Source organism: Rhinopithecus bieti, unplaced genomic scaffold, assembly GCF_001698545.2.
Source record: "Rhinopithecus bieti isolate Rb0 unplaced genomic scaffold, ASM169854v2 scaffold_8783, whole genome shotgun sequence".
Taxonomy (NCBI): domain Eukaryota; kingdom Metazoa; phylum Chordata; class Mammalia; order Primates; family Cercopithecidae; genus Rhinopithecus; species Rhinopithecus bieti.
The window spans coordinates 2,782,505-2,809,442 of NW_016806197.1; the positions used below are offsets into that span (position 1 = coordinate 2,782,505).

General features: G+C 37.7%; 1 protein-coding gene across 1 annotated transcript in view; it reads right to left on the reverse strand.

The window, feature by feature from the left end:
- TMEM209 (transmembrane protein 209) overlaps positions 1-26,938 on the reverse strand; it is a gene marked incomplete at its 5' end in the record, with an annotated part of 46,482 nt that overhangs the window by 2,261 nt on the left and 17,283 nt on the right. The window contains 8 exons of the mRNA XM_017875099.1: positions 4,147-4,220; positions 7,483-7,580; positions 10,134-10,248; positions 11,810-11,907; positions 14,717-14,842; positions 18,452-18,548; positions 20,953-21,024; positions 21,957-22,132. Coding sequence (XP_017730588.1) covers positions 4,147-4,220; positions 7,483-7,580; positions 10,134-10,248; positions 11,810-11,907; positions 14,717-14,842; positions 18,452-18,548; positions 20,953-21,024; positions 21,957-22,132 — 856 coding nt within the window. The remainder of the gene's footprint in view (positions 1-4,146; positions 4,221-7,482; positions 7,581-10,133; positions 10,249-11,809; positions 11,908-14,716; positions 14,843-18,451; positions 18,549-20,952; positions 21,025-21,956; positions 22,133-26,938) is intronic.

Genomic DNA, 26,938 nt, shown 5'->3' on the forward strand with positions numbered 1-26,938 from the left:
AAAAAAAAAAAAAAAAAAAAAAAAAAAGAATTGGTTGCCAAGCATTTAAGGTCTTTTTCTAGTAACAAAAATCTTTATGATTAATACATGTTTAACTGATATTTAATGTGATATTGCAATGAATTATGTTATACATAGTTTATCAGGTGAATTCCAGTAACAGTAATTACTTTCTTAGCTATGCTTAAAACCGAAATTTAGAATAAATAGATTTATGTCAGTAAACAAGAACTATTACACCAGGTAATAGCTAACAGAATAATTTTAACAAGCAAGATTAAAGTAAAAGTATCAATTACATTTAAAAGATGGAAGATATGGAGATGCTAGCCTCTCAGAGAACTGTATTACTTGATTTGAATTAGGAATTTACTAACTACTGGGAATACTTTAGTGAGTTTGCATAAGTGTATTATTAAAATTAAACTAAATCATACTGCATATAAAAAAAAAATACATATACTTCTCTTCCAGAGAGTAATATGACTGTATTCAAAGTCTGAGGGAATCAGAGGGTTATAAGAGAAAGAAATTACTCACCTAACAAAATAAAAAAATCAATAGAGAATATCTGAAACTGAAGAATCAAGAGAGCTGTATACCTCTATTATTTGGAACTATGAGAGTAATAACAGAAGAAAAAGCCACTGAGGGACTACAGTCTACTTTGGGAAGCAGACTTGGGGAATACAGGCAATTGCTCATTTCTGTCATGAACTTTTAGCCCTCTATGACTTTTTACATTATGAGAAGGTATTAACTTCGGTAAAAGCTGCCAAAATGCCCTTCAAAACAGGTAATTTCTATCAACTGTATTTTCCATTTCTTCGTACCCTCACCGACCCTACACAGATAAATATCAAATCTGATAGAAAAAAAGTTAATTTTGACTTGTTTGTGCAAGAGTCTAAGCATCTTTTTGTGTTTAGGAGCTGTCTAAACACTTTATGAAGAAATCTTCCATGCCTTTGTCCATTTTTCTAATAAAATCATATATGTTCTTTATATATAACAAATATGAGCTTGGATTTGCTATGTTTGCAAATCCAATTACTAATGCTTATATTATAGCAGAATAATGCTTTGTTTCAGTTTGTCATTTAACTTTAAACTTTATAGTGTTTTTTCCTGAACAGAACATTTAAGTCACTGTGCAGTGAATTCTGTCTAGATTTTTTTTCCTTTTGCAAGTAGGACATTCATCTGATTCCTGTTACTGCACAAATATCTGGCATTAAATTGATAATGTATTTGGATCAATCTGTGGGTTTATGGTCATAAATCCAAATGGACTATATTTGAGCCACTCAGTCATTTCTTTTAAGTTATAGGAAAGTTTTTAACTACTTGTTTTAGGATGTATTTAAAAAATTATTCATGTTCAAAAGGTTAATAATTTCTAAGCTTTTCCCCTGAGTTTAAAACACTAGCTTTAGTCTAAAATGCTTAATTTTCGATATATAAGTTGCTCATTAAGAGACGATAGCGCTTTAAAAATTGTATCAATTTCTTTTGGCCTTTCAGTAAATTTCATTACATTTCAGTAAATGAAAAAGTGCTGCTCCACTAAGCACTTTTTCATTTTAATGCATATGACAGACTGTACATGGCACTCAAACCTCATGCTATCATGACAAACCATTTATGCATCAAAATACCAATTTGGATCCACAGAGGAAAAGATACGTTTTCAATTAAAACCAAAAATTGTTTATTTATATTATACAGGTTAAGCACCTATAATCTGAAAATCCGAAATGCTCCAAAACCCAAAACTTTTTGAGTGACAACATGATGCTCAAAGGAAATGTTCACTGGAGCATTCTGCGGAGTTTTAGATTAGGGATGCTCAGTTAGTAATTATTGCAAGTATTCCAAAACTGGAGAAAATCAAATCTGAAACACTCCTGGTTCCAAGCATTTCAGATAAAGAATACTTGACATGTATTAACAACATATTTATATCAAATTCCATATTCCATCTAATATATAAGTATATTTATAACCAAACGTTCCTAGACATTTTATGGAAAATTTGACATGGGAGAATGTCCAAGATATACCATAAGACTAAAAATTAGGTCATAAAGTACTATGTTTGGATACAATACATTTTTAAGCAAAAGAAACAAAAATAAAGCCAGGTGGAGTGGCTTATGCCTGTAATCCCAGTACGTTAGAAGGCCAAGGCAGGTGGGTGGATCACAGCCTGGGCAATATAGTGAGATACTGTCTCTACACATAATTAGAAATTAGTTCTAGTTTATACACTGCTGTGTTAAATACTTGTCTACTGAGTATGCATTATTTTCTTTTTTTTTTTTGAGGCGGAGTCTCGCTCTGTCGCCCGGACTGGAGTGCAGTGGCCAGATCTCAGCTCACTGCAAGCTCCGCCTCCCGGGTTTACGCCATTCTCCGGCCTCAGCCTCCCGAGTAGCTGGGACTACAGGCGCCCGCCACCTCGCTCGGCTAGTTTTGTATTTTTTAGTAGAGACAGGGTTTCACCGTGTTAGCCAGGATGGTCTTGATCTCCTGACCTCGTGATCCGCCCGTCTTGGCCTCCCAAAGTGCTGGGATTACAGGCTTGAGCCACCGCGCCCGGCCGCATTATTTTCATAATTTAAAAATAAAAAACCCTGTTAGTTTAGATGCCCCACAAAAGTGAGTTTCCTAATCTTTCTAACAGGAAAAAATATATGATAAAAGAAGCTAATAGCTGGGCGTGGTGACTCATGCCTGTAATTACAGCACTTTGGGAGGCCAGGCAGGCGGATCACCTGAGGTCAGGAGTTTGAGATCAACATGGAGAAACCCCGTCTCTACCAAAAATACAAAAAATAGCCGGGCATGGTGGCGGGCGTCTGTAGTCCCAGCTACTTGGGAGGCAGAGGTTGCAGTGAGCTGAGATAGTGCCACTGTACTTCGGCCTGGGCGACAGAGCGAGACTCCATCACAAAAAAAAAAGCTAATAAATGTTCATATTTGTTTACAAATTTCTGTTCATGTCTGTTTTAATCTTTGCATCTAATAAAGACAGGAGCTTTGGTTTCTCTATAGCAGTGCTGTCCAATAAAAATACAATATGGTATGGACAGCAAATGCAAGCCACATAATTTTAAATTTTCTAGTAGATACCTAATAAACAGGTCAAATTAATTTTAAGAATATATTCCACTTAACTAAATCTATCCAAACTAGTATTTCAATATGTAACAAATATATACAATTTTTAAGGAGTTATCTTACTTTTTGGGGGCTATGTCTTTGAAATCTGTTACACATTTTACACTTTAGTGCACCTCAATTTGGACTAGTCCTGCTTCAAGTGTTCAGTGCCACACAGGGCTGGTGGCTGGACAGCACAGTTCTAGGACATGTATAAACTCTAAATTAGAGTTTACAGGATGCTATCTAAAACTTAAAGGTGCATGCATATCCGAAGTGGAAATGATCACAATCCCTTCTGCTCCAAGCCCATATCGTTGTTTTTTTTTTATTAGCCTTAGGTTACTTAGTATGGCAGAGCTGGACCCAGAACCCAGGTTTTCCAACTCCCAGATCAGGCACTACAAATATCGCTAGCTTTAGCTGGGGTCTACTTATTTCATATGTCATTTAATACACTAAAATTTCTAATCATCAAAATGAAAATACTAAAATTTTGAATTTCTTGCAATATGTGAGCTTTGTTACCAAGTATGTAAACGATTTCAACTGACTACTTTTCCATTGCAGTTAATGATATTATGGAATGGGTACTGACTCCGTCTCTCTGGAAGTGTAAACACTTTGCAGAATGCTTTGTGTCTGAAATGAAATGGCTTGGAAAAAAACAGACTCCAGATTTAAAAAAAAAATTTTTTTTTAAATGGCAAGAGTCTAATTTTTATCTATCTCGGAATTATTCCTTCAGGGAACACAACTATAATGCTAACGATGTAGTCCACTTGCCTTTTACCAATGGGTTCTGAGGAGGTAGTTAATGGATTGCCCAAAATAGCAGAGGTAGTTTGTGACAGGGCTGAAGCCATTATCTATTGTTCAATCCATAAATTTTCAGTTACATGCTGCTGCCTTCTGCAGAATCTTAACGTAGGAAGAAAATCAGTAAATAACTACTTACGTTTTTAATGCGTAAGTACCTACCCAAGCATTCCTGACTCTTTGGTCTTTATGACGTAGAGAAACATCAACAATGTATGAAACATATTATTTCTGCCCTGGAACAAAGACAAAAAAGACAAGATTTAATCCAAACCAAAAAGATTCAGTCTGGTAGGTAAATGTATATCTTATCAATTCATATCCTACTAACTCAGAATTCCATACAATTCAGACTTTCATTTATTCATTAAACAAAATACCCACGCTTTGTGTTAGGAAGTGGGAATACTGCAGTGAGGAAGACAGAAAGGATACATGTAATCAAGGACCTAAGAGCCAGTAGGGAAGGCAGACAGTAAACTAAGAATCACAACAAAGCGTGAGGAATGCTGTGAGAGGAGGTGCCACAGGAACATATGAAGATGCAGTGTCTGATTTAGGCTGGTTAGCAACAGAATGCCTCCCTGAGGGAAAGATTTTTTTGTTTTGTTTTGAGACGGAGTCTTGCTCTGTCGACCAGGGTGGAGTGCAGTGGTGTGATCTCAGCTCACTGCAACCTCTACCTCCCAGGTTCACACCATTTTCCTGCCTCAGCCTCCTGAGTAGCTGGGACCACAGGTGCCTGCCACCATGCCCGGCTAATTTTTTTTTTTTGTATTTTAAGCTGCAACCTGAAAGATGAGCAGAAAGGTAACATACTGGGGGGCCGGGGGGCTGTGTTTCACACATGGGGAAAAACACTTACTAAGGCCTGGAAGAGCCTGGAGAGCTATTCTGAGGTTGGTGCCCCTGTACACTACACACACAGAAATGCTCTATCCCCCAAAGTAATGGTATAAACAAGTGTTGGGATAAAAAAAGGTTTGAGTCATACTTTAAAATATATCAGAATATACTTTAGCATATAAATAACATATTAGATATGAATTTATTTTATCTGCAAGGGAATACTAGGCAGCATATTGCTAGCTCTAAGATCAAACTATTATATGTAAATTTTGGTCTGTAAAAACAGTTCCAAATTTAGATTTTCAATTTACAGGTTAACTTTTCCCCATTTACTCTGATTTAATGTGTTTTAACTCAAGAATCTGAGAGAATGTATGATTTTAAAAGATAATGTTTACACTATAAGGAAAAGGAAAAGGAAAAGAACAGATAGTGGTTAAAAAACAAAGATTGGCATGGATATTCACAAGAACTTCAATGGCCCAAAGTATTTACATACAAAGACAAAATATTAAACTTGAAAGAAATTAATATATCTTCCTGAGAATCTGATAGAGAGCACAATTTATCACTATGCCAATGTAAAGTTTCTCAGTAAAAATGCTGGTAACGAAAATAATTACAAAGGTTATCAACAGAACTGATGCTTGTAATCAAGAGTAAAAAACCAGGCTGGGTGTGGCAGCTCATGCCTGTTATCATCCCAGCACTTTGGGAGGGCAAGGCAGGCGGATCATAAGGTCAGGAGATCAAAACCATCCTGGCTAACACGGTGAAACCCCCATCTCTTACTAAAAATACAAAAAAAAAAAAAAAAATTAGCCAAGTGTGGTGGCACACGTCTGTAGTCCCAGCTACTCGGGAGGCTGAGGCAGGAGAATCGCTTGAACCTGGGAGGCAGAGGTTGCAATGAGCCAAGATCACACCACTGCACTCCAGCCTGGGCAACAGACCAAGACTCTGTCTCAGGAAAAAAAAAAAAAAAAAAAGTAAAAAACTTGTATGTGATTGTAATCTTAGCTACTCAAGAGGCTGAGTCAGGAGGATTGCTTGAACCCGGGAATGTGATACCAGCCTAAGCAACACAGCAAGACTACTTCAAAAAAAGTAAAACACATTAATGGAAGTATAAATTGATACAATACCTTTATTATAAAGTAATTTGGTAATACGTTATTTTAAAGTCTTAAAATATTTTGACCTAGAATTCCACTTTTAGAACTCTGGGCTAAAGGAATGCAGATAGCTGTATGCATGAAGATACATTTTCAGCATTATTTATTTTTATTTTATTTTATTTTACTTTTTTGAGACAGAGTCTTGCTCTGTCACCCAGGCTGGAGTGCAGTGGCGCAATCTCGGCTCACTGCAAGCTCCGCCTCCCGGGTTCACACCATTCTCCTGCCTCAGCCTCCTCAGCAGCTGGGACTAAAGGCGCACACTGCCAGCCATGCCTGGCTAATTTTTTTGTATTTTTAGTAGAGATGGGGTTTCACCGTGTTAGCCAGCATGGTCTCGATCTCCTGACCTCGTGATCCGCCTGCCTCCGCCTTTTCAGTAGTATTTATAATAAAAAATTAGAAATACCCAAAATGTACAAGAGTAGAGAAGTGGTTGAATAAATTATACTAGTGAAGTTTTTTTTACAGCCATTAAGAACTATTTTTAGGCTGGGCATGGTGGCTTATGCCTGCAATCCCAGCACTTGGGGAGGCCGAGGTGGGCAGACTGCCTGAGCTCAGGAGTTTCAGCCTGGGCAACATGGTGAAACCTTATCTCTACTAAAATACAAAAAAATAGCCGGGCGTGGTGGTGGGTGCCTGTAATCCCAGCTACTCAGGAGGCCGAGGCAGGAGAATTGCTGGAACCCAGGAAGCAGAGGTTGCAGTGAGTCGAGATTGCGCCACTGCACTCCAGCCTGGGTAACAGTGAGACTCTATCTCAAAAACAACAACAACAACAATAAAAACAAACAAAAAATTTATGAAGATTTTTTAATAGTATGGAAAATTATGCTATAAGCTAATATTTAAAAGCAGATATAAAACTACATAAATCATTTTAGCCCATAAAAAATATAAAGAAAGGGCCAGGTGCAATGGCTCACACCTGTAATTCCAGCACTTTAGGAGGCCAAGGTGGGGCTTAAGGCCAGGGGTACAGGACCAGCCTGAGTTAACATGGAGAGACTCTGTCTCTACAAAAAACAAATTGGCCAGGTATACCAGTATGTGCTTGTAGTCCTAGCTACTTGGGGGGCTGAGGTGGAAGGACTTCTTGGGCCCATGAGTTCAAGGCTACAATGAGCTATGATCATGCCACTGCACTCCAGCCTGGGTGACAGAGCTAGACTCTGCCTCTAAAAAGAGACATAAGACCAAAATGAAATTTACCAAAAGGCAATATACCAAGCAAAAAATCAACAATGGCTGCCTTAGGTAATGGAATGAGTCAGTTTCCTCCTTATTCTTTATACTTTCCCAAATTAAGCACATATTACTTTTATAGTAAGAAATATGTATGTATGAAACACATTTTCCCTAATTTAAAAAATTTACTTCTTCTATTAACATGAGATTATAATTTTAAAAACATCATCAAAGCAAATCACCCAAGACATTCTGTAACATCTTCTGTATATAGAAATACCTTTGGCAGGTTGTATACATGACGCTGGTAGATGAGCTCATAATGGGGAGGGTTGATGGCACTCTGATAAATGCAAAAAACATTCTCATTCGTAACATCTGTAAAGGAAGGAAATATGCTGCATTAAAAAACCAAACCCCAGAGATATTTTGTGTGAAAATCTCAACACATTCTTTTAGGAGAGGTTTATACCTGGTTTATTTGGTGTCTGAACAAAGTGCTGAGAAGTAAAAGTTTTCCGTCGGGATACTTCGGATGTGGAGGTAATCTGGAGTCAAGGTAGGTGCAAAATACATGCATGATGATCTGAGGATGAAGAAATAATTTTTTTAAGTCAGCATGAAAATCTAGCATGGATGTAGCCCTTTAGAAACATCTGTATTTATAACGATTCCAATTAAAAAATTTTCTCTAAAGAGTGAATGAGAAAATGCTGTCAAATGGTTAGATTTACAAGATAAAATCTGTAGAATAAAAGATAAGAACACATACTTCAGGTAGCACACCTATTCTTTTAATTGAAAGTATTATTTCCTATAAAGATAAGGAATTCACTAATTCCTCTCCTAAATCATAAAGGAATTCAATGTGTTTAAGACATGAAGCTAGGCTTAATTCAAATAATCTACTCAAAATTTAAAATAGAAAAAGATATTTGCCATCAAATCAGTCTATATTTTGATGGGAAGGTTTCCTTTTCAAATTGAAAAAGTTTAAATACTCCAGCCTACAAAGTTACCATTATCTGTTGAGGGTAGGGGTGGAGGGTGGGGCTTAAACACCAGACTCCCATTCCCTACATATTTGATCTACATTTTTAGTTTTCCATAGCAACCCTAGAAAAGCAGGGCATTCTTAGTTTTTTGCTAAGTGGATCATTCATACCAACACAGTTAATAGCAAAACCAAGATAAAATACATTCAATTCTCAATCTGAATCTCAACATAAAACTTAATTTTCACCCGTAACAGTCACTATAAAAAAAAAAAGAGAGAACATAATTTTGAAAAACTCGTAAGCACACAAGAACATTTATGTTCTTTGATCTCCTAAATATAATTCTAGGAGTCTCTCTTAAAGTGACAATCCCAAGAAAGCAATGCGCATCACACTATTTGCATGCTGTATTACTTAAGATCAAAAAAACAAGTAAATATCCCTTCTCTACCAAAAGTGTCTCAAACTTTCAGGTCCACTATAGGAGAATAGTTAAATGACAGTGTGTAATAATGAAAAAATATCTAGGTAGGGGGAGGTTGAAGTAAAAAAAAACCCCTAAATATTACAGAAGTGGAAGAATACATAATTTTACATACAGGAGAATTACAAAATGATAAAAACATTAAAAAATAGTAGCAACCAAGTAAAAGGAAAAAATACACAAAAATATTAACAGTGGTTGGGCGAACATGCTGATACTATTATAAATACCTTATTTTCTAAATTATTTTTTAATACTTATTCTTATGATAGGCAAAACAAAAACACATAAATCCAGTAACGGAAACATTAAACTGAAAAAACAAAATAAATCTAAGGGTCAGGCACAGTAGCTCATGTCTGTAAACCCAGCACTTCGGGAAGCTGAGGCAAGGGGATCACTTGAACCCAGGACTTCGAGACCAGCCTGGGCAAAAAAGTGAGACCCCGTCTCTACAAAAAATTTAAAAAATTAACTGGGTGTGGTGGCTCAGGCCTAGTCCCAGCTACTTGGGAGGCTGAGCTGGGAGGAGCACTTGAGCCCTGGGAGATCAAAGCTGCAGTGAGACGTGACTATGCCACTGCACTACAGCCTGGGTGACAGAGTGAGACCCTGTGTCTGTCAGTCAATCAACAATAAATAAACGAATGAATGAATTTAGGGACTTACAGCAGAATCGGTGGGCAGGTCTGTATCCCACTTTCGTCCTTTGAAGTCACCACCTCTGTTCCATCGAAATGAGCTCATACAACCTCCCTGAGAGAGTTCTGTGGCAACAAGGTGAAATTTTTAAAAGCTAAGAGTATGCAAAAAAGAAAAAAAAAAGGCTAAAGGAATATAATAAGGGAAGCAAATCATTTTTAAAACTCGATCAGAACACCCAAACCTAAAGAAATATAAGATATTTCTTTTTTATATAAGATATAAAAAGATAAACATGTCCCTGAAGAAATCAGATAAATTCAAAATGTGGGATTTTAGATTTATCTGACTACTATTCTGGCTTCTTAAAAAAAAAGTCGATGGGTAGGGAAAATTTGAATATGGATAATATATTCAATATCAGAAAATTATTATTTTTTTAAGGTATGATAATTGTATTATGGTTAGGTAGGAGAATGCATGCTAAAAAGTACTTTCAATGTACTTTCAAATGGCACAGCAAGAAAAAAAATGTGTGTGTGTATATATATGTAGAAAGAAAGAATCAAATATGTCAAAAGGTTGCTAACTATCCAATCTAGAACAGGAGAGTGTTCACTGTATTTTTTTTGAGACGGAGTCTGTCTCTGTCGCCCAGNGGGAGGGTTGATGGCACTCTGATAAATGCAAAAAACATTCTCATTCGTAACATCTGTAAAGGAAGGAAATATGCTGCATTAAAAAACCAAACCCCCAGAGATATTTTGTGTGAAAATCTCAACACATTCTTTTAGGAGAGGTTTATACCTGGTTTATTTGGTGTCTGAACAAAGTGCTGAGAAGTAAAAGTTTTTCCGTCGGGATACTTCGGATGTGGAGGTAATCTGGAGTCAAGGTAGGTGCAAAATACATGCATGATGATCTGAGGATGAAGAAATAATTTTTTTAAGTCAGCATGAAAATCTAGCATGGATGTAGCCCTTTAGAAACATCTGTATTTATAACGATTCCAATTAAAAAATTTTTCTCTAAAGAGTGAATGAGAAAAATGCTGTCAAATGGTTAGATTTACAAGATAAAATCTGTAGAATAAAAAGATAAGAACACATACTTCAGGTAGCACACCTATTCTTTTAATTGAAAGTATTATTTCCTATAAAGATAAGGAATTCACTAATTCCTCTCCTAAATCATAAAGGAATTCAATGTGTTTAAGACATGAAGCTAGGCTTAATTCAAATAATCTACTCAAAATTTAAAATAGAAAAAGATATTTGCCATCAAATCAGTCTATATTTTGATGGGAAGGTTTCCTTTTCAAATTGAAAAGTTTAAATACTCCAGCCTACAAAGTTACCATTATCTGTTGAGGGTAGGGGTGGAGGGTGGGGCTTAAACACCAGACTCCCATTCCCTACATATTTGATCTACATTTTAGTTTTCCATAGCAACCCTAGAAAAGCAGGGCATTCTTAGTTTTTTGCTAAGTGGATCATTCATACCAACACAGTTAATAGCAAAACCAAGATAAAATACATTCAATTCTCAATCTGAATCTCAACATAAAACTTAATTTTCACCCGTAACAGTCACTATAAAAAAAAAAAGAGAGAACATAATTTTGAAAACTCGTAAGCACACAAGAACATTTATGTTCTTTGATCTCCTAAATATAATTCTAGGAGTCTCTCTTAAAGTGACAATCCCAAGAAAGCAATGCGCATCACACTATTTGCATGCTGTATTACTTAAGATCAAAAAAACAAGTAAATATCCCTTCTCTACCAAAAGTGTCTCAAACTTTCAGGTCCACTATAGGAGAATAGTTAAATGACAGTGTGTAATAATGAAAAAATATCTAGGTAGGGGAGGTTGAAGTAAAAAAAAACCCCTAAATATTACAGAAGTGGAAGAATACATAATTTTACATACAGGAGAATTACAAAATGATAAAACATTAAAAAATAGTAGCAACCAAGTAAAAGGAAAAAATACACAAAATATTAACAGTGGTTGGGCGAACATGCTGATACTATTATAAATACCTTATTTTCTAAATTATTTTTTAATACTTATTCTTATGATAGGCAAAACAAAACACATAAATCCAGTAACGGAAACATTAAACTGAAAAAACAAAATAAATCTAAGGGTCAGGCACAGTAGCTCATGTCTGTAAACCCAGCACTTCGGGAAGCTGAGGCAAGGGGATCACTTGAACCCAGGACTTCGAGACCAGCCTGGGCAAAAAAGTGAGACCCCGTCTCTACAAAAAATTTAAAAAATTAACTGGGTGTGGTGGCTCAGGCCTAGTCCCAGCTACTTGGGAGGCTGAGCTGGGAGGAGCACTTGAGCCCTGGGAGATCAAAGCTGCAGTGAGACGTGACTATGCCACTGCACTACAGCCTGGGTGACAGAGTGAGACCCTGTGTCTGTCAGTCAATCAACAATAAATAAACGAATGAATGAATTTAGGGACTTACAGCAGAATCGGTGGGCAGGTCTGTATCCCACTTTCGTCCTTTGAAGTCACCACCTCTGTTCCATCGAAATGAGCTCATACAACCTCCCTGAGAGAGTTCTGTGGCAACAAGGTGAAATTTTAAAAGCTAAGAGTATGCAAAAAAGAAAAAAAAAAGGCTAAAGGAATATAATAAGGGAAGCAAATCATTTTAAAACTCGATCAGAACACCCAAACCTAAAGAAATATAAGATATTTCTTTTTTATATAAGATATAAAAGATAAACATGTCCCTGAAGAAATCAGATAAATTCAAAATGTGGGATTTTAGATTTATCTGACTACTATTCTGGCTTCTTAAAAAAAAAGTCGATGGGTAGGGAAAATTTGAATATGGATAATATATTCAATATCAGAAAATTATTATTTTTTTAAGGTATGATAATTGTATTATGGTTAGGTAGGAGAATGCATGCTAAAAGTACTTTCAATGTACTTTCAAATGGCACAGCAAGAAAAAAAATGTGTGTGTGTATATATATGTAGAAAGAAAGAATCAAATATGTCAAAAGGTTGCTAACTATCCAATCTAGAACAGGAGAGTGTTCACTGTATTTTTTTTGAGACGGAGTCTGTCTCTGTCGCCCAGGCTGGAGTGCAGGCAGTGGTGTGATCTTGGCTCACTGCAAGCTCCGCCTCCCGGGTTGTTCACGCCACAGTCCTGCCTCAGCCTCCCGAGTAGCTGGGATTACAGGCGCCTGCCACCACGCCCGGCTAATTTTTTAATTTTTATTTTTAGTAGAGACGGGGTTTCACCATGTTAGCCAGGATGGTCTTGATTTCCTGACCTTGTGATCCACCTGCCTCGGCCTCCCAAAGTGCTGGGATTACAGGCATGAGCCACTGTGCCTGGCCCAGTGTATTCTTTTAAGCTTTTTTGTATATTTGATATAAAACCTTTATATACTTTGTATATATGTGTACATACACAGACTCTTTTTTTGGATGTACAAATACTCTGCTAACTACAAGGCAATCTTGCCAAAACACTCAAACATGAATTTATGGGAAAGAGAAGGGGTTATGTACACTACACCCCTGTATGTAAACTACACCATAGGGATGCATTCAGCAAAACCCACACTATGGGAACCTCTACAAGACAAACAATCCAGTTCTTATGACAAATAAATTGCAAAGGGAAAAAAAAGAGGGTGGATGGGAAGCATATAGCTTAAAATAAACTGAAATAACCAATTGCAATGTATTATAATATTCGAATCCCAATTCAAACAAACATTGCCAAAAAATTATGTATTTTTATGAGATAGCTGGAAATTTGAACAGACTTAATATCTCATAACACAGGAAATATTAGGGCTAGGCAGCATGGTGGCTCACTCCTATAATCCCAGCACTTTGGGAGGCTGAGGAGGGAGGATTGCCATAGCCAGGAGTTCAAGGCTGCAAGGTCTATACACTCCTGCACTAGCGCCATTACTGCACTCCAGCCTGGGTGACAGAGTGAGCCCTGTCTCAAAAAAAAAAAAAAGAATATTAAGAATGATAATTGTGGCCAGGTGCGGTGACTCACGACTGTAATCCCAGCACTTTGGGAGGCTGAGGTGGATGGATCATGAGGTCAGGAGTTCAAGACTAGCCTGACCAACATGGTGAAACCCCGTCTCTACTAAAAATACAAAAATTAGCTGGGGCATGGTGGTGCGTGCCTGTAATCCCAGCTACTCAGGAGGCTGAGGCAGGAGAATCACTTGAACCTGGGAGGTGGAGGTTGCAGTGAGCCAAAAGATTGCCCAGCACCACTCCAGCCTGGGCGACAGAGAGAGACTCCATCTCAAGAAAAAAAAAAAAAAAAAAAAAAAAAAGAAAAGAATGATAATTGTATTGTTGTTATGTATGGTTGTATCAGTTTTCTAAAGGCTCAGTGGGACACGGTGGTTCATGTCTATAATCCTGGCACTTTGGGAGGCTGTGGTGGGAGGACTGCTTAAGCCTAGGAGTTGGAGACCACCCTAGGCAACATAGCAAGACCCTGTCTCAAAAGCAGGGGGTCGCGGGAGGCTTATCTTTTAGTGATATACAAAGAAATATTTACAAATGAACTGATAATGACATGAGGGCTTGCTTCACATAATACAGGAAGAAAGTGGATGGGGTATGGATAGGGCAGGGGCTGGCCAGGGACTAGTGATTGTTGGGGCTGGGTGATGTGTACAAGAGGCGTGTGTATACTATTTTGTCTAGTATTGTGTATGTTTGAAATTCTCCTTATATAAAATGTTTTAAAAGTCATGAAAATGTTTATTCCTGAACCCTGCTCTAACCTTAGGGGAAAGGGAGAACACTATAATATTTTCAAATTAAGATTTATGATAAATTTGAATACTATTTCTAAAACTTGTCTTAGTCATGAGAACCTTTAAAAGTTTATTCAAATTTAAAAAAATTCTAACTTTATGAATTGCTCTGTAAGTAGAGAGGCATAGAGGGTGTATGGGGGTGTCAGGGAGGCTACATTTCCTGATTCTCAAGTCAATCTCCTCAGAAGAGCACATCTTCCACCCCAAATAATAAGAATATAACAGAAATATAAGGAAGGAATTTATTAAATAGGAATCATAAAAATTAAGAGAAATAAGGCTCAGCATGCTGGAAATATAAAGAACGTCTTAGTGGCACCCATTCTTACGAGTCTAAAAGTAGGAAATGATTGAAATATTCACTGGAGCCCATTTAGCTCATATTTAAGTCTCCTACACAAAATAAAATTATTAAGCCAAAATTAACATGTATTTATAAGACATAAAATATACTTTTAATTAAAATGGTTTTTCCTTGTTAATCTGTACTGATAAATTCCAGTGTAGTAAAAAAGCTCTCATTTTTTCCTCTTCCAAACAATAATTACCTTTGATCCTTTCAAACAAGTATTCCTGATTTGGAGTAAGGTCTAGATACTGAACAATTGTGTTCAAAGTCGGAATGAGAGGGGCTTTAACCAGGGCGGCTTGTTTCAAGCTAGTAATACTAGCTTCTGTTAAAACAAAACACAGAGAACACAGATTATTCTAAAAGTGAGTTTCCAAAAGAACTTAAAATGCTCTTCTCATGTGTTCATATAGCTGGTTCCTCACTGCCTTCAGGTCTTTATACAAGTCAATGACGTCTCCCCTGACCACCCTACCTCAAATTTCACCCCTCCTCTCTAGACTTTAGGAACACTACCCTCCTGTGCCTTTTTTCTCCTTAGCACTGTCCAATGTACTGTTTTTTTTTCTCTTTTTGTTTTTTGAGACAGTGTCTTGCTCCGTCACCCAGGCTGGAATATAGTGGCACAATTACCACTCACTGCAGCCTCAATCTACTGAGCTCAAGCAATCCTCACACCTCGGCCTCCTGAGCAGCTGGGACTACAGGCACATGCCACCATTTTTCTATTTAGTAGAGACAAGGTCTCACTATATTGCCTAGGCTGGTCAAACTCCTGGGCTCAACCAATCCACCAACGCTGGACTCCCAAAGTGTTGAGATTATAGGCGTGAGCCATTGTGCCTGGCCCAAAGTACTTTATCTTTTTTATTGTCTATCTCATCTACTAGAATGAAAGCTTAATGAAGGCAAGGATTTTGGCCCTTTTGCTCACTGCTGTATCCCCCAATGCCTAGAATAGTATTAATACTTGGCACAGATTAGGCACTCAATGTCGAAGGAATACATGAAAGAAAGCAGTAATAGTTCATCTTAATTTGCACTATCTATATTACCTACACCCATTCCTGGCAAGGTAGCCAGATTTACACCTGCAACATCCCCTCCCCTTCCCCAGAGAAGCAGCCAAACCGATTTTGGCAAATCTGTAAACAACTAATATACAGAAAATTTTATAGGACATGTATAAAAAGACACACAATCATTTTCAAAATAAGTTGAATTAGAAGTTGCCCATTATGGCAGGACAAGCAGAAGCTTTTTATGGTAGTGATTTCTCTTATCATATCCTGCAAGATAATTATGCATAGAAATTTAAAAAGCAATTAAAAATTTCAAAATATCCAAACTTACTAGCAATATCCAATGTTAGGAAAAGCATTCTTATATGTGTCATGGTTGCTAAAGTACAAACTGGTATAAGCTTTTTGAAGAGATGTGTATCTTCTAAACCTTAAAATATGTCCAGATGCATTGGCTCATGTCTGTAATCCTGCACTTTGGGAGGCCAAAGCGGAGGGGCTGCTTGAGCTCAGGAGTTCAAGACCAGCCTGGGCACCCCGTCTCTACAAAAATACAAAAATCAGCCAGGTGTGGTGGTGTGTGCCTGCAGTCCCAGCTACTTGGATGGGGCTGAGGTGGGAGGATCTCTTGAGCCCAGGAGGCTGAGGCTGTAGTGAGCCATGAGAGCAATACCAGCGTGTATGGGGTTCTGTTTTCTCCACATCCTTGCAACACTTGTCATATGTTTTATCGTCATCCTGTAGTAGGTGTGAAATGGTGTCTCATTTTGGTTTTGATTTGCATTTCCATGATGACTACTGATGTTGAACATCTCATGTGTTTATCAGTCATTTGTATATCTTCTTAGAAATGTCTTTTTTGGCTGGGCGTGGTGGCTCACGCCTGTAATCCCAGCACTTTGGGAGGTGGAGGCGAGCAGATCACCTGAGGTCAGCAATTCGAGACCAGCCTGACCAGCTGGTGAAACCCCATCTCTACTAAAAATACAAAATTAGCCAGGCGTGGTGGCAGGCGCCTGTAATCCCAGCTACTTGGGAGACTGAGGCAGAAGAATCGCTTGAATCTGGGAGGCAGAGGTTGCAGTGAGCCGAGATGGCGCCATTGCACTCCAGCCTGGGGGACAAGAGCGAGACTTCGAGACTTCATCTCAAAAGAAATGTCTTTCTGGTTCCTTTACCCATTTTTAAATTTGATTGTCTTTTGTTGAGTGGTAGATACTTTCTTTATATTCTAGATATAAGACCAAGACTCTTAGCAGATATTAATCACAAAGTTGTATAAAGCATAAAGACTATGTAATAATAGCAATTTTCCATCAACTTTCTTATCTGTTAAAGGTAAAATTTTAGGGTACCATATAAATTGCCTAAAATATATATACTGTAACTTAGTTATTAAATAATTACCTTTACTATTAATGCTGCAGTGAATATCCTCTTACCTAAATCTTTGTATGCATTTGTAATTATTTCTTTAGGATAATTTCTTAGAAGTAGAGTTATGTGTCAGTAGGTATGAATATTTTAAGATTTTTTTTGTTGTTGTTGTTTTCTAAAAGACAGTCTCGCTCTTTTGCCCAAGAGGGAATACATTGACCTCAGGTGATCTGCTCGCCTCCACCTCCCAAAGTGCTGGGATTACAGGCGTGAGCCACCACGCCCAGCCAAAAAAGACATTTCTAAGAAGATATACAAATGACTGATAAACACATGAGATGTTCAACATCAGTAGTCATCATGGAAATGCAAATCAAAACCAAAATGAGACACCATTTCACACCTACTACAGGATGACGATAAAACATATGACAAGTGTTGCAAGGATGTGGAGAAAACAGAACCCCATACACGCTGGTGGGAATATAAAATGGTGCGGCTAGCTGCTTTAGAAGAGTCTGGCAGTGCCTCAAAAAGTTAAGCAGTTATCGTACAGCTCAGCAATTCCATCCCTAGGTATATACCCAAGAGAAATGAAAACATAGGTCCATATAAACACTTGTATGTGATTGTTCACAGCAGCATTATTCATAATAGCCAAAAAGTGCAAACCACCTAAATGTCAATCAACTGATGAATAAGCAAAATGTAGTAGATCTATTTTGAGTATTATTCAGCAATAAAGAAAATGATGTAGCTGGGCCTGGTGGCTCACACCTGTAATTCCAGCACTTTGGAAGGCTGAGGCGGGCAGATCACGAGGTCAGGAGATCGAGACCATCCTGGTTAACACGGTGAAGCCCCGTCTCTCCTCAAAATACAAAAAAATTAGCCGGGCGTGGTGGCACGCACCTGTAGTCCCAGTTACTCAGAAGGCTGAGGCAGGAGAATAGCATGAACCCAGGAGGTGGAGCTTGCAGTGAGCTGACACTGCACCACTGCACTCTAGCCTGGGTGACAGAGCAAGGCTCTGTCTCAAAAAAAAAAAAAAAAAGATGTAATGATATATTTTACAACATGGACAAACCTTGAAAGCACTATGCTCAGTGAAAGAAGTCACAGTCATATTCATATTCTGTGATTCCATTCATACGAAATATCCACAACAGGCCTATCTATAGAGACAGAAAATAGACTGGCACTTGCAAAGGGCTGGGAGGAATGTATAGAATGGGGGGTGACTGGTAAAAGGTGGAGAGTTTCTTTTTCAGGTGATGAAATGTTTTAAAAGTGACTATGGTGATGGTTGCATAACCCAAGACTTCAGACTGTACATTTTAAATGGGTAAATTATATGGTAGCTAAATTACATCCTGATAAAGCTGTCACATTAAAAAAAACAAACTAGATTACAGACATTTGGGGTTTTTCACCTCAAGGTAACAAAATAAGTTAAGCTGTCCATTACAAGAAGAAGTTTTCCACTTGGTAGATTTACTAATAGAAATCCAACACTGGGCTCCGTTTCCACATACCTCCTATCTGTAGCTCTGGACAACCCATTCGTCTCATCTGTGTGCTGACAGACTCAATCTCTTGAACAAGTGGCACTAATATTGTCTCATTGATCCACTAGGAAGAAATAAGGTACAGATTTTGGATACATAATTCCAAAGCAGCTCTCAAACAATTACTTTCTTTTTTATAAGCAACTCTAAGAATTTTTTTTTACTATCTTATAGTTGAATATTAAATCATAAAGTTAGTGAAAGAGAATGAAAGTAATAGCTACCAGAAATCAAGAGATGGTTAAATAAATACACCACTGGAGTGTAAATTAACTAAATTACATTCCTTTTTATTTTTATTTTTTTGAGATTGTTGCCCAGGCTGGAGCGTAATGGCGCGATCTCAGCTCACTGCAATCTCCGCCTCCCAGGTTCAAGGGATTCTCCTGCCTCAGCCTCCTGAGCAGCTGGGATTACAGGCACCTGCCACCACGCCCAGCTAATTTTTTGTATTTTTAGTAGAGACGGGGTTTCACCATGCTGGCCAGGCTGGTCTTGGACTCCTGACCTCAGATGATCCGCCCACCTTGGCCTCCCAAAGTGTTGGGATTACAGGTGAGAGCTACTGCGCCCGGCAACTAAATTACATTCTTAAATAACATTTTTTTTTTCATGGGAAAAAAAAAAAAACTTAGTTATATGTTAAATTTTTCTTAAAATTTTCTGATTATTATGTTTAGCTAAAAGGATAATCTTCAGTTTACACTTGTAGGGTAGCTATTCACACACTTATTAATGTAGTGTTTATATTGGTTTGCAATCAGTAAGACAGTTTTTCAAACTAACTGCTTAACTCTCAGCAGGCTCACCCAATTCCCTAGCCATGTGGAAAAACAGAGACTTATTACATTTGAAACTGGCTTGTGAATATTTGAATATTACAATATTACTTTAGGACTGGGACTTTCAAATGCCTCTTGCATGGCTAATGTAAAACTAACGCTGGGATGTGAAAAGATTGTCTAAGGATACATCCCATCTGATTTGTGTGTTGTTATTTTGTGTGTGTGTTTGTAGCAACTTCAATGACCACTTCTGTTTCCATGCTTTTGTTTATCCATAAAATAATGAAAAAATACGATATAAACAACTGAAATAAAAACCTGAGAATTTAAAAGATTTTTTGTAATCCATGTAAGGAAGCATATTTCGATCCACTGGCAAGACTTGAACTGAATTAACATGAAGCTATTTACAGGCTTTATCCCACTGAGTGTAATTATTCATATGTTTTTCTGCATAAGTATTAATGTGGTTGATTACTGGGTGTTAACCAGACTCTGGTGTCATAAAATATACAGTACAGGCATACATGTATTGCTTTAAAAAAAAATCCAAAAACTCTACATTTCATAGCACATGGTAGCCTAGGGACTTCAGATGAGGAAATGTATTTGCATTTCTTCTAAGTAGCTAATACTCCATCTGACTAAGACTTCATATTTTAAACATGTTAGCATTTTTAGACTAGCCTATAACAGAAACTACAACAAACTCCAGTTCCAGGAGATGATTTCACTCATTTATTCTTCCAACATTTACTATATGCATCTTAATTTGCCAGCCACTCTTTGGCCGTAATGAAATCATCTAACATGTCCCAGAGAGAGGTCTAGGCCCCACCCTTATAAATTCTAATTGAGTAGGTCTAGGATTGGGTTCAGGAATTATCTGTAAAATGCCATCCAGGTTTCTGGTTCAAGAAAGTAGGCTACCATTTTTTGCCCCTCTATTTTGATACCCTATTTAAATAACAGTAAAAGGATAAAAAATGAGCACAAGTGATTTCAAAATAGTTCTAGAAGATGCAGAGTGGATGGATGCGTGTTGAAGGGTGAAACAACAGAAGCAGCAGCCCCTTCAGAAGCTAAGTGGAGCTCCATATAACGGAAGGGGAAGTCCATATGCCTAACAGAACCCAGGACACACAGGTACTAGAGAAGGTGGGGGGAAGATGTGGAGTTGGAAATAGGGAACTAACTCACTCTGTATATGGAAAAGCTGGCCCAAGATTAGAGGGTTCTTCTCTAGAAAAACAGAAATCACAATCTACTTTGAAATAGCTTCAAGCATACGTTGTCTTCTCTCTCTAACTCTTTAAGTTTTCTGAGGGCAAGGGCCTCATTTTTGTTTCCCCTCACAATTCTAGGTACATAAAAGGCTCCAACAGAAAAGCTCTTTGGAAAATAAAATTGAGAACTGGAAACGGGAGGACCTTAATAACTAAACATATTATTCCTTTATCTTCTCAAAACCTATCAATTTACTCAATATGGAGGAAGAAAAAATCTCATGAAAATAAATACCATACAGTAACAGTCATGTTTATCCTTACATATGTACCATTTATACTGTACCTTCATAACTGTAATATTCTAATTTATAATGAACTCTAAATGATACTCCAATAACATGCTTTGCATATTAAGAGGCACTGATATTGTCCAAAAAGTAATGTCAGAACTTACATTTCTAAATTTAGCTGTCCATGAATCCATATGATCAAGAAGTTGTCTATTCATAGCCACTCTTGCCCAAACCTATAAAAATTCATGTTTAAAATGAACAATCAGTGAAGAAAATCTTGCTAGAAATCATCATTCTTTCTCCCATCCTAAAATATTTAATGAACTTAGAAAAAAAAGTCCCAAACATCAATATTCATCTAATTAATATTCAGTAATTTTCTTATTACTCACTTATAAATGCTGTTCACACACAGATTTATCTTTAAAAGTTCCTTACATTGGTATGTGTAAAGAACATTTTTTTTCTTGCTTTTTTTTTTTTTTTTTTGAGATAGAGTCTCGATCTGTTGACCAGGCTGGAGTTCAGTGACGCAATCTCGGCTCACTGCAACCTCTGCCTCCCAGGTTCAAGCGATCCTCCTGCCTCAGCCTACTCAATAGCTGGCACTACAGGTGCATGCCACCATGCCGGGCTAATTTTTGTATTTTCAGTAGAGACAGAGTTTCACCATGTGGGCCAAACGGTCTCTATCTCCTGACCTCATGATCCACCCGCCTTGGACTCCCAAAGTGCTGGGATTACAGGCATGAGCCACCACACCCAGCCCATTTTTCTTGCTTTTAAGAACAAAATAAAAATTCCATATTTGGTATTAAAGTGATGGAATTACTGACAAATGTTCTAATCCAAATATATTTTAAAAGCAAGACTTCTGTATGTGTTAAGTACAATTATATACCTGAGAGCCTTTTTATAATCAATGTAAAAATATGTTTCGGGCAGGGCACTAAGGTGAACTGTGTGTCATAAAATGTATGATATAATTTAGTTTTTAGTTTTAGGTACACAAAGTAAGACAGGAGCTTTCCCACTGCTTAATGTGTGCCAGATTTATATTTCTGTCCAACAGAATGGAATATTACAGAAAATATGTTCCACAAGTAGAACACTTTCTAGCAATGCATAAATCATAAATATTAAGTCACTTTTATTTTCCACTTACCTCTTCTGCAGCTTGTTTAGAGCTGAGATCGGCTTCATCTTTGTTAGCACATGGGGCCTGAGACCTACAGGCAAGCTGATACTGAAACTTCTTTAAAGTTTGTGCATAATCCCCCACAGAACGACTGTAGTTCCAGAAAGTAGGACTGCTGGAAGGAGAGGTAGAATCTGGGCTCCCTAGAATTAATTGTGAAGATAAACAGTATCAGTGTGTTGTAGCAATTCTGACATCTAGAGTTAACACTTGTATCTAGGCAATGGCAATCCAGGAATCAGAAGACCAACCCTCAAGGAGATTCTCTTCTCCCTAACAAAATTTTCTCTTTAGAGAGCACAGTCGGCTTGTGATTAACAATTTAAAACAGTATTTTCTAAGCCGTATTACTTTAAGAGTCATAAGAACAATAAGCAGTCAAAAGGAATCTGTCTAGTTTTGTTGAAAAATTAAGCTCGTTTCATTCTCTAAGACTTTTAAATCATTTAGTAAGAAACAGACAAATTTCTTTAGGAAATAAATAGGCTAAGCAAGTTCTTTGTTTGAAGTTTCTAGAAGCTCCTTCTGAATGGGATAACTATAGCCTCCTACGAAAAGATTACTCTCCTGGTAACAGGCTAAACATATTTGTCCCTGTACTTCACTGTTTTATTTAACAGCCTGTGGTAATTCCTGAGTTGTATTAAAAGACTATCTGATGGTTATCCTTCTAAATTTATAAATTTACTTTTAAGAAATGTAAAAAAAAGTTATATTTAGGAATGTACTCCTACAGAGGCCTCTGAACCAGGATACTCATCACACTTCAGGGTTATAGTTTTTGTCTGTTTTCCCAAATAGAACTGAGTTCCTTGAAAGCAGGGAATATTTTTTTTCCCTAGCATCTAGCATAGTGGCTAAATAAATAAGCAAGTTCTCGACAACAATTATATGGTATTGGCTGGGCGCGGTGGTTCAAGCCTGTAATCCCAGCACTTTGGGAGGCCGAGACGGGCGGATCACAAGGTCAGGAGATCGAGACCATCCTGGCTAACATGGTGAAACCCCGTCTCTACTAAAAAATACAAAAAAACTAGCCGGGCAAGGTGGCGGGCGCCTGTAGTCCCAGCTACTCGGGAGGCTGAGGCAGGAGAATGGAGTAAACCCGGGAGGCGGAGCTTGCAGTGAGCTGAGATCCGGCCACTGCACTCCAGCCCGGGCGACAGAGCAAGACTCCGTCTCAAAAAAAAATACAAAAAAAAACCCAATTATATGGTATTTATAAAGGGCTTATATTTTCAGAGTTTAACTGATATAAAAAATATCAATTGGTACTTTATACCCTCAAACAAAACTCATAAATAGAAACAAGTTTTTTTTTTTTTAATCTTGGCAGAATTCTGAAAGGAATGACTGGAAAATAATAAAACTCATTTTCCTTATGTTTACAGGCACAAAGAATTAGAAATCATCAAAAGGATATGCAGCAATATTTCAATTCATCAAAATTTGGAAGGTTAGCTAGTAGGAGCGTTGGTGAATGTCGTATGTTTCATCCTGGCATAAAAAGCTACATACAGTAAAGAAACATCACACTTTGTATGAAATAATGGCAAAACTGACTTTAGGAATGAATTAATGTTAAGAAAAGCAGTTGCCAACCAACACAAATGATTTAATAAATAGAGAACAGAAATGGAAAGAAACATGGTCATAATAGAGCATAAAGTTATCCTATTTGATTAATCACTGCGATTATTAACTTTAAGAAACATAGGTTTTCTATGAAAAAACCTGTATTTGAGAAAAATTTCATTGAAGATTTGCTTTAGACAATGAATAGAAATAGGAAGTTCTAGTACCTCCGGGCATTAGTCAAAGCAGAGAAAAAATGTACATAGCAAGTAATGACAAAATAGGGCCTTTCCATGATGCATACCACCACCACCACCACCACAACAGCACACAACCTACAGCTGGAGAACCTCAAAAAACTAAGAGTCAAAGCACATGGAGATTTGGAAATCTGGCAACACAGCAAACCAGACAACCTAAAACATCTCCCATATAAATATCTAAAAACATGTATTAAATAAAATATGTTCTTTAGGCTGGTGCGCGGTGGCTCATGCCTGTAATCCCAGCACTTTGGGAGGCCAAGGTGGGCAGATCACTTGAGGTCAGGAGTTTGAGACAAGCCTGGCCAACATGGTGAAACCCCGCCTCTACTACAAATACAAAAATTAGCCAGGTGTGGTGGCACATGACTGTAATCCCAGCTACTTAGGAGGCTAAGGCAGAACTGCTTGAACCCAGGAAGCAGGGGTTTCAGTGAGCCGAGATCACCCCATTGCACACCAGCCTGAGCAACAGAGCTAGACTCCATCTCAAAAACAAAAAAAAAACTCAATCTCAAAAACAAACAAAAAAAATTACTAAAATGAGTAACGGAGTAAGTTACTCCGGAGTAAAAAAGTAAGGCTATGAATAGTCAATGGTTAAAAATGAAAAGAGAATTAAAAATCAAACCAGCCTGTAAGAGGATGCTGTGGCTGCTCTAAAGAATTTTGTAGGCCTTGAGAAATCTACTAGCTTGGAATTCATTGCCCAAGTGGGAAATGGAGATAAGGATTTGGGCCCATAAGAGGTAGAGAGTTGGGCTGACACCTTTCTCTACCCCTAGTCCCTGCTGCTGGTAGAGGACCAGGAATCTCAAAGGGCCACATTCTGAGTAGATAAGAAAAAAATGTGTTCAATGGGACCAGGAGATAATGAAAGTTTGTCTGTCATAGGTTGTTGGGAGATTTAAAAAAAAAAAAAAAGCAAAGCACCCTGACATTTAAAAATCATAGATACATCTTCACATGGGTTTAGAGTGCCCATTCATATTACCTGCGAGGTCCAGGAATCTCCAAGCTTAGAAATTACTTAACTTAGCTCAAGGTCAATAATACTCCTAAAGCACCTGACAGAGGCAAATACAAAACAGCTAGGAAGAGACAAAGCTTCCATCCAGCCAAGATAAACTTACCAGAAACAAACAGAAATTACATCAAATACAAGGAAAGAAGCCTCCAGGCATAACAACAAGACAAAAATGGTCTGTATTTAACTTCCAAGAACTTTAGATAATTGAACTATTGGACAAATAACTTTAAAAAAGTGTGTTTAAGCATCTGAGACAGAAAAAGGAACTGAAAACATAAGAATAAAAAATATTCTACAAAAATCTGGCATATTTGAAAAGAACCAAATAAAACTATAAAATGAAAACAAGTGGCTGAAATTAAAAAACTCAATGAATTGGTTAAATAGCAGTTTAGACATTACTAAAGAAAGAGCTGATGAGTCCACAGTGACTAAACCAAAAAAGTTGGGGTGGGGGTAAAACAGAATGCTCTTCTTTAGAGAAGAATGCCAAACTATGAAATGTAGAAATAAATAATTAGAAAATCTCCACTTTAGCCAGGCGTGGTGGCTCACACCTGTAATCCCAGCACTTTGGGAGGCCAAGGCGGGAGGATCACGAGGTCAGGAGATCGAGACGATCCTGGTTAACATGGTGAAACCCTGTCTCTACTAAAAATACAAAAAATTAGCCGGGCGTGGTGGTGGGTACCTGTAGTCCCAGCTACTTGGGAGGCTGAGGCAGGAGAATGGTGTGAACCTGGGAGGCGACGCTTGCAGTGAGCCAAGATCACGCCACTGCACTCCAGCCTGGGCGACATAGCGAGACTCTGTCTCAAAAAAAAAAAAAAAAGAAAGAAAGAAAGAAAGAAAATCTCCACTTTATGATCACCACTTTATCAAGGGCAAGGATCATCAATACATGCTAAAATCACTAGGTAAAACGCTGTTACGGAAACAGGACATAAAGGGAAAATCATGAAGAAATCCAGTTGCTATCACCTTAACCAAGTGATCCAATTTTATTACACATCACCGACAAAGAGACAAAGCAGCATCACGCATCTCCTGATGTCATACACTGAAAAGGACATGCCACCACCTATGTTGTATTCTTGCCAGAAAATAATATTTAAACAGAATCTAATAGTAACAAAATGATCAAACAAATCTGAATTTTCAAAACAATAGCTTGGTGTCTGCAAAATGTAAATGTCATAAAAGAAAAAAAAAAAACAAAAAAACACCCCTACAAAACCCAAACTATCCAAATGGTTTAGATTTAAGGGGACAACAGAAGCACAAGTAAATGCAGTATGTGATACCTGATTGGATCCTGCATCAGTAAAAGAAAAAAAAAAAAAACAGCACTATAAGGGTCAGTATTAGGTCAACTGGGGAAATGTGAATATGAACACCTGTAGTATTTTAAGCATGACAATCATATTGTAGTTATTTGGTTTTTTTCTTTGAGACAGAGTCTCGCTCTGTCACCCAAGCTGGAGTACAGTGGTAAGATCTTGGTTCACTGCAACCTCTGCCTCTCAGGTTCAAGCGATTTTCCTGCCCCAGCCTCCAGAGTAGCTGAGATTACAGGCTCGTGTCACCAAGCCCAGCTAATTTTTTAGTAGAGGTGGGGTTTCATCATTTTGGTCAGGCTGGTCTGATCATGAGGCTCCTGATCTCATCGTCCACCTGCTTCGGCCTCCCAAACTGCTGGGATTACAAGTGTGAGCCACTGCGCCCAGCTCACATTGTAGTTATAAAGGAAAATGTCTTGTTCTTAGGAGATGCATGTGAAATACTCAGGAATGAAGTGGCAGGATGCCTGTAAGTTCCTTTCAAATGATTCAGCAAGAAAGTGTGCATGAGAGAGAATATGAGGGCTGGTTTTTTACTACTGGAGAAAGTTACAAATATGAAAAGTGGGGAGGACAGAATAAACTGTATAGCTGCACTGGAATTGGAAATAACATTATAAACTCATGGTTTTTTAAAAACATAGACAGAATAATACATATAGATGTGTGCATGTACATATATCTGTGTATGTGTCTATAGGAATATTTCCTAGAGGACCTGGAGTAATGATAACCTCAATA